Genomic DNA, 18591 nt, shown 5'->3' on the forward strand with positions numbered 1-18591 from the left:
CTGGTGTTATCCTGCATCTACTTTCCCTTACGAAACAGAGACTGTTAAATAAGCAAAGAATTGAGATTCCAAACAGTAAAAAACGACAAAACAGGCCTTGTTAGTTGCTGTCCCTCTTCCTTACACGCCACAGTTTTCAACCAACTGCCCTTGTTTATGGTTTCTCACCTTTCAGGAAGCTTGACACCTTATCTTCTCTGTTTGGAAAAAGGATTTTTTTTTCATTCTTGTTTCTTTTGGAATTTGCTAGTATCAGATATGCACTCCCTACCATCACAAGCAGTGCGTCCTCTATCCCTCAGCTCATCTCTTTCCGCGTCTGCGTTTCCTTTCTTCTCCTTCTCACTCCCCATTTTCCATAAATTCAAAATCAACCCCACAATTTATAAGAAATCACAAAAGGGTCCTCCCTTTTTGACCCTACGGTGTTGCAGTTCTGGCCCTATAACTGCCAAGCCTTCTTCGGAGCTTAGTAGGAACCGTGCTGTTCAAGAGCCGGATGAAAAGGTTCTTGCTATTCGCCAGCTGTTTTCCAAGCCTGGAATTGGCATTGATGCCTATATCATCCCTTCTCAGGATGCTCATCAGGTTCAGTTATCTTCCTTTTATACATCCATTTTAATGCTAAAAAAGACATAAAATTTGGATTTTTTTTTGGCATGTCTCTGTTGGTTGATTATAGAATTGGGTTTTGGTTGTTTCGAGTGGTTCAAGCGTTGGCCTACTGAATTGGGGTAAAATTGAAATGAAGTTAATGTTATACCAAGATTTCAATGATAAACTGATGTAAATGAGATGAGATTAACTTTGCTATTATTGTCTCAAGGTGCCTATGAATACTGTCTCTTCATTGTACAGATGTTAAATGAGAGAAGAGAAGATTAGCCTATGTATCATTGCATGTTTGTACCAGGAAAAAAAAAATCACTTTGATGTGATTTTTTGTATGTGTTTATCCATTAATCTTGGAATTCAACTGGGTTTTGGTCATTTCTTTTTCAAGTTTGTTCTGGATTTTTGAGCAATTCTAGTATTGGCCTCACATATTTTTTAGGCCTTTTTGGTTTTTTTAGCTTAGTTGTTGGTGGTTTACCAATTGCTTTTTAAAAAAAAAAAAAAGAAAAGAATTTTGTTGTTGGTGAATAAACTTATTGTTGCTGTTTATACCATAATTTTAGAAATGGATATGTAGTAAGCTGTAAAGTTTGAGGCGGACATACTTTGATTGTTAATAAACTTTATGAATTATGATGTAGGATTATTTAGTTTTACTACTTATTGACATTTCTAAGAAAGTCAGCGTTAAGGATTATAAGGCTTATATTTAAGTGGGACTAAATTTGTGTGATTAGAACTTCCTAGTTCTAACATCAACTGCAATTAGTTTAATTACCTTTTGGCATGGTTTTCCAGAGTGAGTTCATTGCTGAATGCTACATGAGGAGAGCCTATATATCAGGCTTTACTGGCAGTGCAGGGACTGCAGTTGTCACAAAGGATAAAGCTGCTCTATGGACCGATGGTCGATATTTTCTGCAGGTTTTTTTTCTGTTGGGCAAGCTTTATAAAGCCCTTATTGGAGTTCTATCCAGTATGGTCCAATATGGGATATAGGAGTGTTGAGAGTAGTTCTTCCTTTTTTTATGACTGTTTAGGCTGAGAAGCAGTTGAGCTCAAGCTGGACTCTCATGCGTGCTGGTAATGTTGGAGTCCCAACAACTAGTCAATGGCTTAATGATACTTTGGCCCCTGGTGGCAGAGTCGGCATTGATCCTGTGAGCAATCTTCCAACCTCCTAAATGGGTGCATCTAAGTTACCATTTGCAATCAGTATACCCCTTATTCATTCTTGTCTGTTTCTGATGATGTCTGATAACTTGAAGGGAGCAGTTTCTTTTTTCTTATGATGCTGCAGAAGAATTGAAGGAGGCTGTATCTAAGAAGAATCTTGAGTTGGTTTACTTGTATGATTTAAATCTTGTGGATGAAATATGGAAGGAATCAAGGCCAAAACCTCCAAACAAGCCAATTAGAGTGCATGATCTGAAATATGCTGGTCTAGATGTGGTGTCCAAATTATCTTCCCTGAGGGCTGAACTAGTTGGCACTGGTTCATCTGCAATTGTTGTCTCCATGCTTGATGAAGCTGCCTGGTTGCTGAACTTGGTATTAATACTCACACTTACTTAGTTACTTGTTATTTTCGTAGAATCCATAATGTTTATAGACTTTGTTTTGTCAAAATTTGCTACAATGCTGATTATTTTAGAAGAAAACTGATTACTGAACTTACTAAGAGCAATATTTTATATTTATATAACTCTCAATGTGTGTGTGTGTGTATTCAATGATTCCTACTTTTGTCTTTAAATCCTCCATCCAACTAAAACCTTACATCTTGTTTTGCAGAGAGGAAGTGATGTCCCACATTCACCTGTTATGTATGCATACTTAATTGTGGAGGTTGATGCGGCAAAGTTATTTGTAGATAATTCTAAAGTCACCTCTGAGGTGATGGATCACTTGAAGAATGCAGGTGTAGAATTAAGGCCATATGACTCCATCGTTTCTGAAATAAAGAGGTATGTTTGAGATGCCATTATTTACGCATAGGAAACATTTTTTTTTTATATAATTGGGGGAGGGGGGATTCGAATCCCACTCTTTAGGCAGGGGGATAATGCACCAACCCATGAGCCAAATGCTCGGGTGCACATTCCTTCGCGACGTCGGCACCACACGAGCCCCGGCTCGACTACAGAGCGGCTCGGGGGGGGCCCAAGATGGGGCACGAGCATCGTTAGGAAACATTTTACTTAGAATTGGGCATTTTTTGCTTGCTATGGTGAAGTGACTATTTTCACGTTAGTTCTGGATGAAAACTAGCACATCTTTGTTGGACCAGAGTTTCACAAGATTTCATATATTTTCATTTAGATATCATAGACTATCTTGTTTGAAAAATGTGCAACATAAAATGCAGCCAGCAAAGATGTGTATCTTTATCTGAGATTGCAAAAATTTTCAATTAGATCTACTCTTATCTGGCTTTGTAGACGTGCTAAGGCAAACTTATTAGAAATAACTATAGGTTGCATTTTCAGATTGGCAGCACAAGGGGCTAACCTGTGGTTAGACACATCATCTGTAAATGCTGCTATTGTGGAGACGTATAAGTCTGCTTGTGATAAATATCTTATGAACCATGGGAGTAGAGGCAAAATAAAGAATAACCGATATTGTGAATCCAATGGCCTCTCTATAGGTCCTTCCGGAGTATATATGCCATCCCCAATCTCTCTGGCAAAGGCACTGAAAAATCCTGCTGAATTAGAAGGGATGCAGAATTCTCACTTGAGGTAATTGATTTCAACATGTTATACCTCAGTTTGTGGGGCTAATTTATTTGGATGCAGCCTGCCATCCTTTTTTGAAACTTTGGTATTTGGAGGTTATTCCTTTTAGGAAACATCTATGGCTTCCCATTCTTGTTTGTCTCTTTCTCCCTCTCCTCTTCTGTTTCCCTTTTGTAAGCACAGAGGACATCAACCATTGTCGATGGACATGCATGTCATTGCCCTTCTTGGTGAAACTTGCTATTTCAGCAAAGCTAAAGGCTGTTGTCTGCTAGAAAAAAGATACAGACAATGAATTTTAAAATAACTTTTACGGCGATAAATTCATGCAGGGATGCGGCTGCTCTGGCACAGTTTTGGTCCTGGCTGGAAGAGGAAATTCATAAGAATGTGAAACTCACTGAGGTAGATGTTGCAGAAAAACTTCTTGAATTCCGTTCAAAGCAAGATGGTTTCCTAGATACAAGCTTTGATACAATAAGCGGTATATTAGTTGTGAATTCTTGACTACCTCTTTTCCAGTTTTAGACATTCCAATCTAAGTTCGACCATTTTAATGTCTTGAATGCTGGTAAAAGTAAAATTGTTGTGATTTGCTTTTATTTTGGAAGGGAAAATACGTAAATTAATAATCTTTGCAACCAAAAATCATATCTCTGGTTATCAATTTATTATTCATTGTTAACATTAGAATGATATTGCAGGTTCAGGTGCAAATGGTGCTATCATACACTACAAACCTGAACCAGAAAGTTGTAGTGTTGTAGATCCAAATAAAATGTTCCTATTGGATAGTGGAGCTCAATATGTTGATGGAACAACTGACATAACAAGGACAGTACATTTTGGTGAACCAACTGCCAGGGAAAAAGAATGCTTCACCCGAGTTCTGAAGGTGCTGGTTCTGTTTTGATCTGCCTTATTGGTGGCATAGGAGCCCTGTATATGTGTTACATGAAGATATAGTAGGACCCATATGCCATAATTTTCTAATAATGTATTGAAACATTTGAGAATATTGGTAAATTTGCTCATAGGTTGTGAGACCACAGCAGCGTGTATTCCTTATAATTCCTTTTGCCTTGTCCTCCATTTTCTTTGATCTCTGTGCATATGGAATGTAAAACCAGTTAGAAATGAGTGGGGCATGATACTATATCCTTTTTAGAGTCCTATGAGTGACCTTGTACAATATGATTTTCATCACTGTTCTACTTCTAGTTCTAAAGATTACCTAGTTATCATTTAGGAGTTGGTATTTGGCTGTTTCCTGATACACCATCAAATTTCAGGGCCACATCACTCTTGATCAGGCAGTATTCCCCGAAAACACTCCAGGTTTTGTGTTGGATGCATTTGCCCGCTCTGCCCTTTGGAAGATCGGACTTGATTACCGCCATGGTATTTCTCCCATCTTTCTGTTGACTTCCCATGGTATGGAAATGCTTCGTCTATTATTGAACCATGACTTGATTGCCAAGCTCCTTTTATGCAGGTACCGGGCATGGTGTTGGAGCTGCATTGAATGTCCATGAAGGCCCACAAAGTATCAGCTATAGATATGGAAATATGACTCCCCTACAAAAAGGCATGATTGTTAGCAATGAACCTGGCTACTATGAAGACCATGCCTTTGGCATTCGGATTGAGGTATAAAGCCATTCAGCTACAAGAATTCTGGCTAATTATTTTCCTTGATGAGTTCATTTTATTGATTTCACCTAAGCATTCCTAATCAGTGGTTTAAAAGTAAATGTTATTTGGTCTACAGCCAAACACTACAAACAATTTGAACAACATGGTGATTAAAGGTTAAAAGTTATATTAGAGTTGAGCATTTTTTGGTAGTTTATATTATGAGGAACCCTCTAGCTACTGTTGGAGAAGTTTGTTGAATGACTTTTAATTAGCCCAATGAATGGTTGAATAGGCTCATTACTAACTTAGACTCTTTTCATCTTGCAGAATCTACTTTGTGTGCAAGAGATTAATACACCTAATCGTTATGGAGGAGTTGAATATCTTGGATTTGAAAAACTAACATTTTGCCCCATTCAGGTATGCTACTGATTTCCTTGTACTATTACTAATGCCCTGTGAATCTCTTAAAATACTGCTTGTCTGACAACTTCTACTGTCTGCTGACTCCACCACATTAAGCTGGTCTGGGCATAAATTACTACTTCCAATCTAAATCTGATCAGCTCTAAGAAACTTAGTTAGGGTCTAAAACTCAAATTTGTTAATATATTAAGTTGAAATGTTTCACTCTTAAGAAAGTATAAGGCGTCTGGGCTTCTAGGAGTGACATCCTGCTAATGAACATGAATATATTCAGGATTAGAAAGAATATCTTACAAAAGTAACGGCATGTACTTTATTCTGGAAATGTGCATTTTTGCAATCTTTAACTTGGATGATGAATCAATGAACAATGTGTCAAAGTGTCTATATAGTCTTTATATGAGGCTGGCACCGATTGGTTTAGGGAGCTTTACCATTGAATGTACAAATCATTTGCAGCACAGATTTGGTTGGATAAACTAGATTTGTTGCTTATAATCTTTAACTTTGAGTTTCTTCTCTTTTATTGTGATTAAATTTGATCAAATTACATTCAGCTAGAGATCCCTTTTTAATCATGTTTGTATCTGGAAGTGCAGACTAAATTGGTTGACTTATCTTTGCTCTCCGTCGAGGAGATCGGATGGCTCAACAATTACCATTCACAAGTTTGGGAGAAGGTTGGTACACTTCCAGATACCAAAGAGACGTTGTGATTTCAGTTTGGAAGAGATCCGATTAACTGTCAGGTTATTCTCTTTTCAAGTTTCAAGTCATGACAACTAACTTAAGTTCTTGCAGGTTTCACCATTGCTGGAAGGTTCAGCTCGTCAATGGCTCTGGGACAACACCCGACCTGTTGCCGAACAGTGAATCCAGTGGCGGAACTTCCATTTCTCAATCTAATAATTTTACAATTCTGAAATTCTGTCTGTTTGTTACCTATGCTAATATTACCTTGTAAATTTATCTCAGAAACTATGGATTGTGTGGGATATTGCTTTGTACAGATTATAGCATTTCAGGAAATATAAGTAATCAAAATTCTCCAGTCTTGATTGGGCTTAAGAGTACTTAAATTTTGATTAAACATTAAAATTATTTATTCGGCTCCAAATTAGTTGTTCTTGTCGATACTGAAACAATTAAAGCCCAATCAAGAAATTATTAGATTTAATCATGCAGAATTAATTCACTTTATAAACGAAAATTTAACCAAAATTAGGATATTTTAAATGGGTCAAACTTGAATTGAGGAAAATTAATTCACTTCATAAAAGCAAATCTAACTAGAAAATTGAGACAAAGTTCAAGAAGAACTAGGAAACCCGAAGTGAAGTGAAACTTGTGTAAGAAACCTCTCAATACTCTCAAAGGTTGTGTCACTTGTCTACTATCGTCTTTAGTTTCTCTTTTGAAAAGTTCGCTGCTCCTTTCTTAGTGGCAGTAGGCAAGATGATAATGGGTCGAGGAATACTATCTGTTGTTCTCACCAGCTTAATCCTTTTTCGTGGAACGATTTCGGAATTAGTTACTGATTCTTTGATAGAATGCATTGAGCTTTGGCACGAGAGAGTGAAGAATTATTTCTTTCCTAGCATTCGCATCACATTTGACGAGCTCACTTCTAGCCTTTTACTGCATATATTGCTATACAGTACTACCTCAGCTCCAAATCTGCTGCATGAGTTACTAGATTAAAAGCAGAATCTTATCGAAAAAAGCATCTCTTTTATTTTCTTCCGATGACTGTGAGGATGTTCTTATCTTTCACCCCAAATATATAATCAAAGGAAAACATTTTCCTGACAAGAAGATAATATATAATCAAGCTTCTAATGATAAGAATTATTATGTTCTTATCTTTCACTTCAAATATCGAGACATAGTTATGGAGTGGTATTTGAATTATGTCTTGTAAGAGGGCAAAACCATAAAGAAAAAGAGGAAGCAACAAAAACTTTATATGAATTGTGAGGATGGTTTATGGAATTACACATGGTTGGACCATTTTGTGAGTTTTGATTGTTTTTCTATGAATCTTGAGAAAAAGGAAGAGATAATCAATGATCCTGTTAAATATTATTTAAAGATTGACAAAGCTTGAAAACGTGGTTATCTCTTGTACGATCCTCCAGGAACTGGTCAATCAACTTTGATTTTGGCTATATCTAATCTTTTAGGTTATGATATATATGATCTTGAGTTAATCACAGTTAAAACAATAACTAATTAAAGAACTCTTTTAACTAACTCCGCGTAAGGGTATTTTGGTGATTGAGGATATAGATTGTTCACGAGACATAAAAATAAAGAAAATGATTCTAATTCTGATGATGAACAGCAGAAAAATAAAAATAAAGTTACATTACCAGGATTTTTAAAACTTTATGGATGGAATTTGGTCTGGATGACCAATCATGTCGACAAACTTGATCCAGCTTTGATCCGAAAGGGAAGAATGGATATGCATATTGAATTATCCTACTGCACCTTCGGGGGGTTTAAGGTGTTGGCAAAGAATTATTTGAACGTTGATACACATCCTCTATTTGAAGAGATTGAAAAGCTGTTAGAGGAAGTAAATATGACTCCTGCTGTATTTCTGAGCATTTAATTCACGGCCGAGTGGGAAAAGATCCAAGGGATTGCTTGGAGAGCTTGATACAAGCCCTTGAAACTGCCAAGGAAGAGAAGGTCCAGGAGGAAGAAGAAAATGCTAAACAAAAAGGAAAGAAAGAGGATAGTGCGTTTTCTTAGAAGGAAGTAAAAATCCAACCCGGATTAGGAGCAATGTTGGGTTTTTATTTAACTAATTATTTCATGTTTTGTTAAATTTCTGCAAAAGTTGTGATCTGATAAACAACTTGACTTTATGTAATTTTTAATTATTATATAAAGATTTTTCAGTTTTATTTCCTTTTTTCCCACCCAGTTTTTCATTACTATATAATTATACTTAAAAAATTTACTTAATAAAATTTAGTCATGATACTCAAGTCCCTAAATTATACTAAAAAAATTCAAAATAATCATTGTGAATTTAACACAATTTAATACCATGTCATTTGTCACATTCCGTGACAAATGATGTGATTAAAAAATAAAATAATTTAATTATTGATTGAAATTTTTAATTACTGACTTGGTTTTTAACATATTTTTACTTAGTCACATATTTTAAAATTTAAAAAAAAATAAAATAACCTAATATCAAAACAATTTAATCAATTCTTAGTCTACATTTAGGGTTCTTAACAAAGTTGGAATTCATTGCGCGGTAAGTCATAAAGGTTTCCAGCTTGTCATTTGCCAACAAAACAAAGCAAAACTGTCATGTAAACACAAATATACTCAAATACCTTGTAATGGTTTTCTTCTTTTCTATTTAATAATAAAAATCCCCCAACTGCATGAACCCATCCCATAACAGCAGCCTTCAAGCCTAGAGATGAAAATATTGGCAAAGGAAAGTGGAAAGGCTAGACACCAAGTTATAATGATAAGAAACGCCACCCAGCCTTCTCATCTCATGTTCTTGTACTGCAATGTCACCTTACCACTGCCGACATCGTTGCCAAATGTTACTACAACAAGGAAGAATAAGAGAACGAATCCTAAGAGAGGTTGCAGCTGAGAAAAAGTTTATCCTAATCTACATTAAGGCAAGAGAGAAAGTGAGGGAAAAATTTTTTGGTTTAGGGTTGATTTGGGAAATTTTGTTAAGAATAGGAACCAATTAGATTGTTTAGATATTAGGTTATTTTAATTTTAAAAAATAAATTTTAGATATATAAATATGTTTCTTACCTCACCTATTAAATATATTATTTAGATTAAAAATGATAAATGGTCTCAAAACAAAATAAAATCAGATCTTTAAGACCCTCGTAAGAAATACAAGATTCTAAATAGATCCTTTCATTACAATATCAGACCAAAACATTAAAAACACTAGAAAAAATCTAAAAAAAAATAAAAAAGATAAAGAGACCACATTACAATCTGATCAAAAAACCATAAAGATCCCAAAAATTTTTACAATATGAAAAATCCAATTACATGGCAACACGGGGAAGACGATTAAATTTTAATTTTTAATCAAATTCAATTATCTAAAAGTTAATAAGTACCCTCCTCGTCATCATTCTTATGGGTTAAGATTAATGTATGTTTGTTAATTTGTGCAGTGTAATAATTGACCTGCCCTTGACCTTCAAAATATAAAAATAAAATTATTATTGAGTAATTAATATACATTACAACAAAGAAATGAAAGCCTCATTTCAAATATGATTATATCTATTGAGCAAGTAAAACTACAATAATCATCCCCCAGGAATTTTATTGAATCAAATGGAAGGCACTTCCCTTCCACATCATTACCTCTTTTTTTAATCATTACTTTTGTATACTTGTTCCGTTTTGCAAGGAGTGGGACTTGCCTCATGACATTTTCTATGGTGTCGGGTCAGATGCCGAAAGCTCAGCATACATGTTGGATATCGCTTTTGCGAAGTACGCCTTTGCTTGAGGCCGCTTGATCTGGATAAATAACAATAAGGTCAAACAAGCTGGAAGTGAAAGACAGTATATGGATGCTCAAGCGGGCCAGTGAAGAAGGAATGGCCGGGTTACCTTGAATGTTGGAGTGAGAAGGCCATTCTCGACAGTGAATGGTTCCGGTACCAAAGTTACAGCTTTTGCAAATTCAAAGCCTCTTAACTGCAAGGAATTCAAATAAATTAACAGGACTCACTGAAAGACGGAATGTCTAAATATAATCATTGGTTAAAATAGTTTACCTGTGCTTCCCTTCCGACATCATCCATCTCAGCAAGAACAGCATTCCTTGTTCTCGGATCATTGCACAGTTGTGCTAAATCCTCATACTGCACAAATGCATTTGAGTGAACCTTTAATCAGTCAAAAACAATTTTTTGGGACAACTACTGACCTAAACATAACACGGACAGAGAATGTAATGGGAACAGAAGTGAATGTAAACACATCAATGACTTCCAAATTTGAGTGCTAAATCCCCTTGATCAATGTTTTTAGCCGACTATTGCTATAACGTTTGAAATGCTAATCAATATTCCTGAGCCGTTCTTGGTCATTGTTGATAGAAAAGATGATGCTAAACTAAATTAGTATAGACCATATACCCAGTTTGTCTTTGTTGACTCTTTTTTTTCTCTTGATGAGTTTGTCTTATTCACATCTTAGTATATTTATAATTTTGTTTCGTCTTTCGATTAATATAAGAGATTTATGTCGACAGCAGGGCGTGACACTTTCAAAATTTTTCAATTTCCTGATGCAAAGATGACCAAGTGAAAAGGGAGAGAAGAAAACGCACCTGGATACCCGCAGATGCAGCCCAATTTCTCAGCACATCAGGTTCCACTGCAACTACCGCTACTAAAGATGAATTCAAACTATCACCTACAAACATATTAAGCAGTCAGGACAAAAAAAACAGGTTGGTGAAGTTTAGTCAAAACATTTATTATGATATCCCATCCCCCATCTGATGTGAGTGTGATTTGTTAAAGGCCCATATAAGGATCCAGTCAATCACTACTAGCAACTTGAACTTAAGCTTTTGAGACCTACATGATTTAAGCCCGAAAAGTTGCTAAGCAAATGATGCTTGGACCTGAGTTGTTACATTTATAAACTATTTCCTTACCGTATATAAAACACTGCAAAACAAATTTGCATTTTGCATATACATTCTCAACCTTCTCAGGTGCTATGTATTCACCCTGCGCCAACTTAAATATATTCTTTTTCCTGTAATGAATTAGCAGCCATGGTCATAAAAAGGTTTGTCCAGTTAAAAGTTTGAACAATACGGATGGCAATGATCCATGTAGATGATTCATTACCAAAGATCAAAGACAAGAAGGAAATCACATGTTTAAAAGATTTTCCTAGCAACTGAATGCAGCCAGCAAACCCCCACCCCCACTAATACACACACACACAAGACAACTAGTCAAGCACAAGTGCTATCTCATATAAAAAGACTTTGATATCTAGACAATAGATCATAAGGTGGATACAAGTATCTGGTCCACTAAATAATTTAAAAATAAGGTTGAACAAATATGACCTATCAATAATCTTGAGACGCCCTCCTGGTAGCCACAAACCAATGTCTCCTGTATGTAGCCAACCATCATCATCAACTACTTCTCTCCTGTTCAACCAACAGTGCGATTAGATCGAGTAATGGTTCGCAGGTACATGTGGCAACAGAATATAATAAGATGTGAAAGATTATTACGTTTGGATTTCATCCTTGTAGTAGCCTTGAAAAACAATAGGACCTCTCACACAAATTTCCCCACGAGGATATGGCTCATCCTCAGAGGTGTAATTCATTTCAGGAACATCGAGAAGTTTTATTTCTGAAAAAAGAAAAAGGAATTATCATAAAGTCCCTAGGATGTGTAGATGCACAACGAAATGAGGTACTTAACAATCAAATACCAAAATTAGATGAGTTCTACTCAACTAGTTGTTCATTTAAAATGATTAGCATTCAGATCCTCAGAATTTACTGCAAGTGACCTCTGAATTTAGATTATATCTTGGCAACTAGCATGTCCAGCTATATCCTTCTAGCAAATGAAATATTGGTTCTATTCAATATACTTGAAAAAGTTTCAATTCACCTGAAAGAAACCAAGGCTACTCACCACAGGCAGAATTTGGAGACCCAACATGACCAGATAAGTTGTCCCCTTCATCCATCAACGTTATGATACAAGAAGTCTCCGTCATGCCATACCCCTCAACTACTAGACAGCCAAAGCACCTGCAATATATACACTCATATCAAAGACTGAGGAATGTAAACTATACTACTTCAACTCTTCATTTTACCATAACATAACAATATCAAATCAATGTTGCTCATTCGGATAGCTTTGGCATTTGGAGGCTAATTGCTCAGATACAGCAATTATGTATAATTGCCTCATATAAGAGGATCAACTTACACTCTCAAGAAGTCCATTACATCAGGAGACAGAGGGGAAGCACCTGATCCCATAAAACGTACTCGTCCTCCAAGCTTTTCCCTTATTTTATTAAAGACCAATCTATCCCAAATCGGCGATGCATTCCTTCCTGAAACAATAGCAAGCATTAGCGATTGGATAGTCAAACATGAGGCAAGCATACTGATATTTACCATTTTACACTTCACATTCTCTTATCATAACTCTGTATAGGTACTCTTGCATGAACAATATATGTAACAGCAAATTCATAAGAAAATTTATGCAATAAAGAAAAACAAAGTTCAATTATTGCAATGAATACCATTCATGATGGCTTGCTTCTTGGAATTGTAGGCAGCTCTAAATAACGTCTCCTTTAGAAAACCAGAAGTCTTTACAGCATTGGTGATTCTATGGCAGTGAAATAACTAAATAAGAATTCATAAACATAAAAATTTCCATCAACTGATTTTATGCAACTCACAACCATTATCGTACCCAGCATAAATTCGATTATATAATCGAGGCACACTGCAAAATATCGTTGGTCTAAGAGCAGCCAAATCATCCATCAGTTTCAAATTGTCCTACAAACGAAAGGGGCATAGACATTCATAAAGTTTGCATGTGTGAATAACTAATTATGGCATGAGAAGATAAATTAGGGAGAACAACAAAGTATTGGAGACACAATGTGGTGGGCATACCAACAGGAGGTTAATTAGACATGATATCTATGGAGATGTGTGGAAAAGCCACACAGAGCTCCTTGAGAGAGATTCTTTACTAGCAACAAACTCGATTATATAACTTCAGTCTTTTAAAAATAACAGTAAAGTAACAGTTTCTTCTCTATTCAGAAAACAAGCTTCGAGGATTGTAATGCAGTAGAGAACAGGATTCAATGAGCCAACAAAAAGACAAGCAGCAACAAAGTTCGATTACACTTTTAGTACTATAACTAAGATGGATGCACTTATATTTTTTTGCATGCTTTGCGTATGTTCAACAAAGGAAACTGTTCATCTGATATTGTGCATGATATATTGAAACTTATAAATTTACAGATGATCAATTTGACAGATAGCAAGCTCAACATGCAAAAGAAGAGTTATTAGAGATTTGATAAGAGTCACGTACCCCCTGGTAGAAGCCAACTCCACCACCATAGTAAACTGAGATGATTTGGTTTGTTCGTTCATAAATGTGAGCCAAAGGAAGATAGGATATATAACTATTAAATGAGAACATTAATCAATAGAAAAACTCAAAGCAATAAGCATCTTACCAAAGATTTCACAAAACTTTGTTTTATATTAGGTGATAAATTGAATAACAAACTCACATGTCTGAGGGATAAAATTTTATAGCTCGGCAGAAACCAGCAACATTTGCAATTAAATTTCCATGTGTCAAGACAGCTCCCTGTCCAGAAAAAACAAGAAATAACGGTATATTCCAGGCAGCAAAGAAAGAAACTAAAAGCATGAAAGTGATGAAAGTAGCTGGAGAAGCCCAGAATCAAAGTTCAAACACAATAAGAATCTTACCTTCGGTGTTCCAGTAGTACCACTGGTGTAGCATATTGTCGCAACATCTTCAGGCTTAGGAGGGCAAAATGGCTGCAAGTTGCTGCGGCCCTAAAAGAAAATCATTTGTAAGATATAAACTAGAAGCCAGATTAAATATGCAGATCTGCAATTTCAAATGCATTTCGGATTGATGATTTGCTAAACTAATTATAAATTCTGTACTATGATAGAATATTTAATCAGTAATCAGATGAAGTATTTACTCAAGTATCATCATTCTGAATAATTCAAGGAAAAATAAGTATAGTTCAGCAAAACAACTAAAATCTAATCAGCACAAGCAATTATATAACATGAAGCATATGGAGTAACTTGAACAATTAGCAGCATATTAAAAATGGCATCACATGGTTCAAAGTAAATCTCTAACAAGGATAACTAAAAATACACACACAGAAGTAATTTATACCTGACCAAGTAATTTTAGATATGATATGAGCTTCACACTAGATGTCAAGGGCAGTGAAGGTAAATGTTCATCAGCTCCTCCAACCACCTTCATCATAAAATGAGCCAAGAGATAACCTAAGCTTAGTGGCAATAAACACCTAGCATACATATACTTCTGTTATAATTCTATGATGAGATTCTAGAAATGCATACCACTATAAGATGTACAGATGGAATCTGAGATACGAAGCTCAAGAGCTGCAATTTTAAGAAGAGAAAATGAGATAAGAAATAAATTTTAAATCAGTAGTTAAAACAAGATGCAAGAAATTTTACAAGGTTTGCAGCAAAAATCAAACTCACAGTGTTCAAAGTTTGTGGTACACAAAAAATAGCCTGTATGCCTGAATGATTCACAACATAATTAACTGCATCAGGACCTGCAAATGGACAAAACGCTGTTAGAATTGGGCCACAAGGGACTAAAAGAAATTATTTAACCAGTAAAAGACACACCTAAAGTATCATATAAAGGAACTGAAATATATGAATATGCTGCGCAAGCATGATCAACCACCAGCCACTCGGGTCTATTTATAAAATAAAGTCCAACACAAGCTCCCTGTTCCAAAACCACAAAAAGGTCAAAAATTTCCTACCAATATCAACAATTAAACATTCCAACAGGCAGAAATTCTTGGTGTAGAAAAGCTAATATATACAAGAAATCCACGGTTGAATAAAGATGGGGTCCTAAAGGATGGGAAATCCAAGTTCTTAGAAGTGACTTACTTGTTCTATCCCATAATACCTAAGGCCAGAACCAATTGCCTCTCGGGCTGTAGCTGCTTCTCCAAATGTCATCCATTTATACCTTCATATGCAAAGCATAGTTAACACACCACAATTAAAATTCCCATCTTAATTCTCAACTAACTTGAACTCCAAACTTGATAAAATAAAATGCTCCAAATATAACTCACTCCCCAACTGTTCCATCCTCCTGAATTCGCGTTCCTAAGTACTTGTAATCTTTATAAGTCTCAACAGCATGTCTACATAATAAAACATTGATAACCATATAATTAATAAAACCAAGAAAAAAAAAAACCAAGCATCTAAAAAGGGAAAAAAAAAATTCTTACACAAAGTTATCATGCAATGTCCCGATTTCAGGATGATCAGCAAACCTACTCACAAGCTTCATCGGAGAACGAACTGACCTGCGTAATCAAATTCAATGCTAAAAAAAATTCAAAAAGAAAAAGGAAACAAAAGGCAGAGTATAGCAAGAAACAGAGACCATACCTATAAACATTCCATTTTCCACTTTGCAATTTCTCTGGGAGGACTACACCGTATTTTTGACCTATAAAAAATTCATCAACGAAAGAAAGAAAGAATTAACTAAAAACAACGAGATTAATCAAATAATATACTGCGATGATCAAATCAAAATAAGCAATCGATCAGAACAAATACTACATAAACACTTCCTTTTTTATGAACATTAAATTTAGAAATACAGAAAATACGAATTATCACGTCATCAAATGTACGCATATACGATAGTATATACATATAAAGACTTCGGGAGCACGTACCATGAGAGAAGTGTGATGAGGAGGTGTGGTTACGGCGGAGAAAGGAGTCATCCTCGGCGTTGGAGGAAGGGAGGAGATGAGAGTGGATGGCGTGAAGGCGGCGCTGAGCTGGAGACTCCATTTCCATGCCGGATTTTTTTTTCCCCCGCAGCGAAGTATTTGGAGGAATTTTTCCTCGGAATGGAAGAAAAAAAAAAGGTGTACGTCGGTAACGTAACAAGAGGGTAAGTTGCAAAATGATTTGCTCTGACCCTTTCCCGGATTTTAAATAATTTATTTTTAAATAAATTACAGGACAACGGATCGGCACACCACCCAAGACGAGTTGCCCGGCATTGTGTCGTGTGCGCTTTAGGATAAGTTTTCACTTTCTTTTATCACTTTTTTATTGGACTATTTGGGGGTTTGTTTTTTTATTTATTTAACGAAAATGATGATGGTTTGATCATTCGATTATAAAATTTTAATAATATAACTAATAAAAAATATATAAAGAGGAGATATTTTTTAGATATATTTTTATAATAAATATAATAATAAATTTTAAAGATATATTTTAAATATATAATTTAATATTTAAAAATTTTTAAATATATTAATTTTTATTACGTTTAATTATATTTTTATATTTTTATTTTTAATCAAATAAATTTTTTAATTTAATCAAAATGTCAATTGTCATTTTATATCATATGAAACTAATATGATTTGCTGACATTTATAATTTATGATAATATGATATATTAATATATTATAATTAATAATAATATAACATGTTAATATAAGATTATGATTTATATAATATTTTTATTTTTTACATCAATATTACATCAATAAAATAATAAATAATAATTTAATTAATAATAATTAATAATAATTAATAATAAAATTTATTTAATATAAAAAAAGTACAGCACTTGATGAAAGGTAAGAAAAAAAATAAAAGCCTATTTAAGGTTATTTTAAAATAATTCATAGATTTTTTTGAACATTCTTCTTAAAAATATCTATATATAATATAATAATTTTTTTATCTTTTTAATCCATTTGATTGTAAATTTTGAACATTCAAAACTAATCGAAAATTTCAAATAAATTATATTTCTTAATCAACAAATATTAAAATAAAAAAATAATTTTAAAAATTAACATAATTGAATCAATTAATATTCACTCGTGTCTATTTGGTCTAACTTTTTTTAACTTATTTATCTCTTAAAAACATAAGTAAAGCAAAACAATATGTTAAGAAGCTATCAAAAAATAAATAATTTTTTTAAGGAACAAATACCCATACATCTCAAAAGTTTTAATCGAAATTTTAAATAAATTTATTAATTTTTAAAATAAATACTCCCCTTTAAGAATACAAATATTATTAACAAAGATTATAAAAAAATTAAAATATTATTTTTTTTATTAATTTAAAATATTATTATTATATTTAAAAAAATAAAGAGCACGGATCACTCCCAAAGAAAAGGGAGCATCGATCAATGCTTCCAAGGGAGGATCAATTCTCCTATACGGGAGCTTTTTTTTTAATTAATAAAAATTAATAAAATTATATAATAATAAAATTTAAAAGTAAACAATAATAAAATTATATTTCTATTTTTTTGTCACATCATCCAATTGACTGTTGATTAATGACTATATCTATATATTCAATAGAAAAATTTGTTGGAAGCAGGTATTCATGTTAAAAACTAATGAATCTCTTTATAATTTTGATTAAAATTTAAAAAATAAAAATATTTTATTTTTGTTAAAAACAAAATTTTACAAAAAAAAACTTATAAAAAACTCTAAATATGAGTTTTCTATTCTCTTATTTTAAAAATATGTCAACATTTCAAAAAAAAGTCCCTCTTTTGTAAATGGATGTCCCTCATTCTACAAATCACCCTTCTCCGATCACAATATTTTTCTCCTCTACCTCTCTATTAACAAAGACTCTTAACAAAAAAAAAAACCTCTGATAATAGAATAGTAAAATTTTTATTTTTATAAAAATTAAAAAAAAATCTAAAATTTAAAATTACATTCAAGTTTACCAAAAAGAATTTTAATGTCAAATATATCATTTTTTTATTTTATTTTTTTTTAAAAATTGAAACATCATAGTTTAATTGCTTGGTAGATCAAAAAATATATAATATTATTACTACTATACAAAATTTAAAAATTATTCTGAAATTTTTTTTATTTTAACATTTGAAATAATATATAAATTCAAAGTAAATTTATTTATTTTAATTTATTAAATAATTGAATATAGTATAAATTTTTTAAAAATAATTTTAATAAAAATTATAATTTATATAATTTATTTTATCAAACTGTTTATCAAAAAGTTTTCATTTAATTTTAAAAATTATTATTTTTATAAAAATTTTATATTAATTTTTAAAATAAATAAAAAGCTAAACTAAAGAGACTCTCAATAACGTTTTAATAAAAGCAGAGAACTATTAATAAAAGAAACCCGACGTGCCGAGGGTCTGGGAGTCAAAACTAGACTAAAATATAGCTTGCAAACGTGCGCACCGCGTGTACGTTGGAGTCT

At 33.5% G+C, this 18591-nt stretch overlaps 2 protein-coding genes and 1 pseudogene across 2 annotated transcripts; 2 read left to right on the top strand and 1 right to left on the bottom strand.

Moving 5' to 3' along the window:
- The first annotated feature begins 156 nt into the window (after positions 1 to 156).
- On the top strand, positions 157 to 6474 carry LOC110415009 (Metallopeptidase M24 family protein). The gene is made up of 13 exons (XM_021426471.2): positions 157 to 588; positions 1414 to 1539; positions 1656 to 1775; positions 1891 to 2166; positions 2410 to 2582; positions 3105 to 3359; positions 3689 to 3840; positions 4061 to 4251; positions 4649 to 4757; positions 4852 to 5006; positions 5322 to 5414; positions 6020 to 6100; positions 6222 to 6474. Exons 1-13 carry the CDS (start codon positions 157 to 159, stop codon positions 6291 to 6293), a joined length of 2235 nt encoding a protein of 744 aa, XP_021282146.1. The 3' UTR covers positions 6294 to 6474.
- A 912-nt stretch (positions 6475 to 7386) lies between these two features.
- Positions 7387 to 8237, top strand: LOC149527310 (AAA-ATPase At3g28570, mitochondrial pseudogene; annotated as a pseudogene).
- A 1405-nt stretch (positions 8238 to 9642) lies between these two features.
- Positions 9643 to 16354, bottom strand: LACS7 (long-chain acyl-CoA synthetase 7). The gene is made up of 23 exons (XM_021427284.2): positions 16023 to 16354; positions 15727 to 15787; positions 15564 to 15641; positions 15402 to 15473; positions 15211 to 15292; positions 14935 to 15040; positions 14782 to 14858; positions 14632 to 14676; positions 14438 to 14524; positions 13987 to 14076; positions 13782 to 13861; positions 13577 to 13670; positions 12935 to 13023; positions 12759 to 12847; positions 12434 to 12563; positions 12131 to 12249; positions 11716 to 11839; positions 11542 to 11628; positions 11116 to 11219; positions 10783 to 10868; positions 10226 to 10312; positions 10059 to 10145; positions 9643 to 9965 (listed from the first exon to the last, which is right to left on the bottom strand). The coding sequence occupies exons 1-23, from the start codon at positions 16147 to 16149 to the stop codon at positions 9879 to 9881; spliced, it is 2088 nt and encodes a 695-aa protein (XP_021282959.1). The 5' UTR covers positions 16150 to 16354; the 3' UTR covers positions 9643 to 9878.
- Between the last annotated feature and the right edge of the window lie 2237 nt (positions 16355 to 18591).

This window comes from Theobroma umbraticum, unplaced genomic scaffold (genome assembly GCF_002168275.2).
Source record: "Theobroma umbraticum cultivar Fairchild unplaced genomic scaffold, ASM216827v3 scaffold_147.0, whole genome shotgun sequence".
NCBI lineage: Eukaryota > Viridiplantae > Streptophyta > Magnoliopsida > Malvales > Malvaceae > Theobroma > Theobroma umbraticum.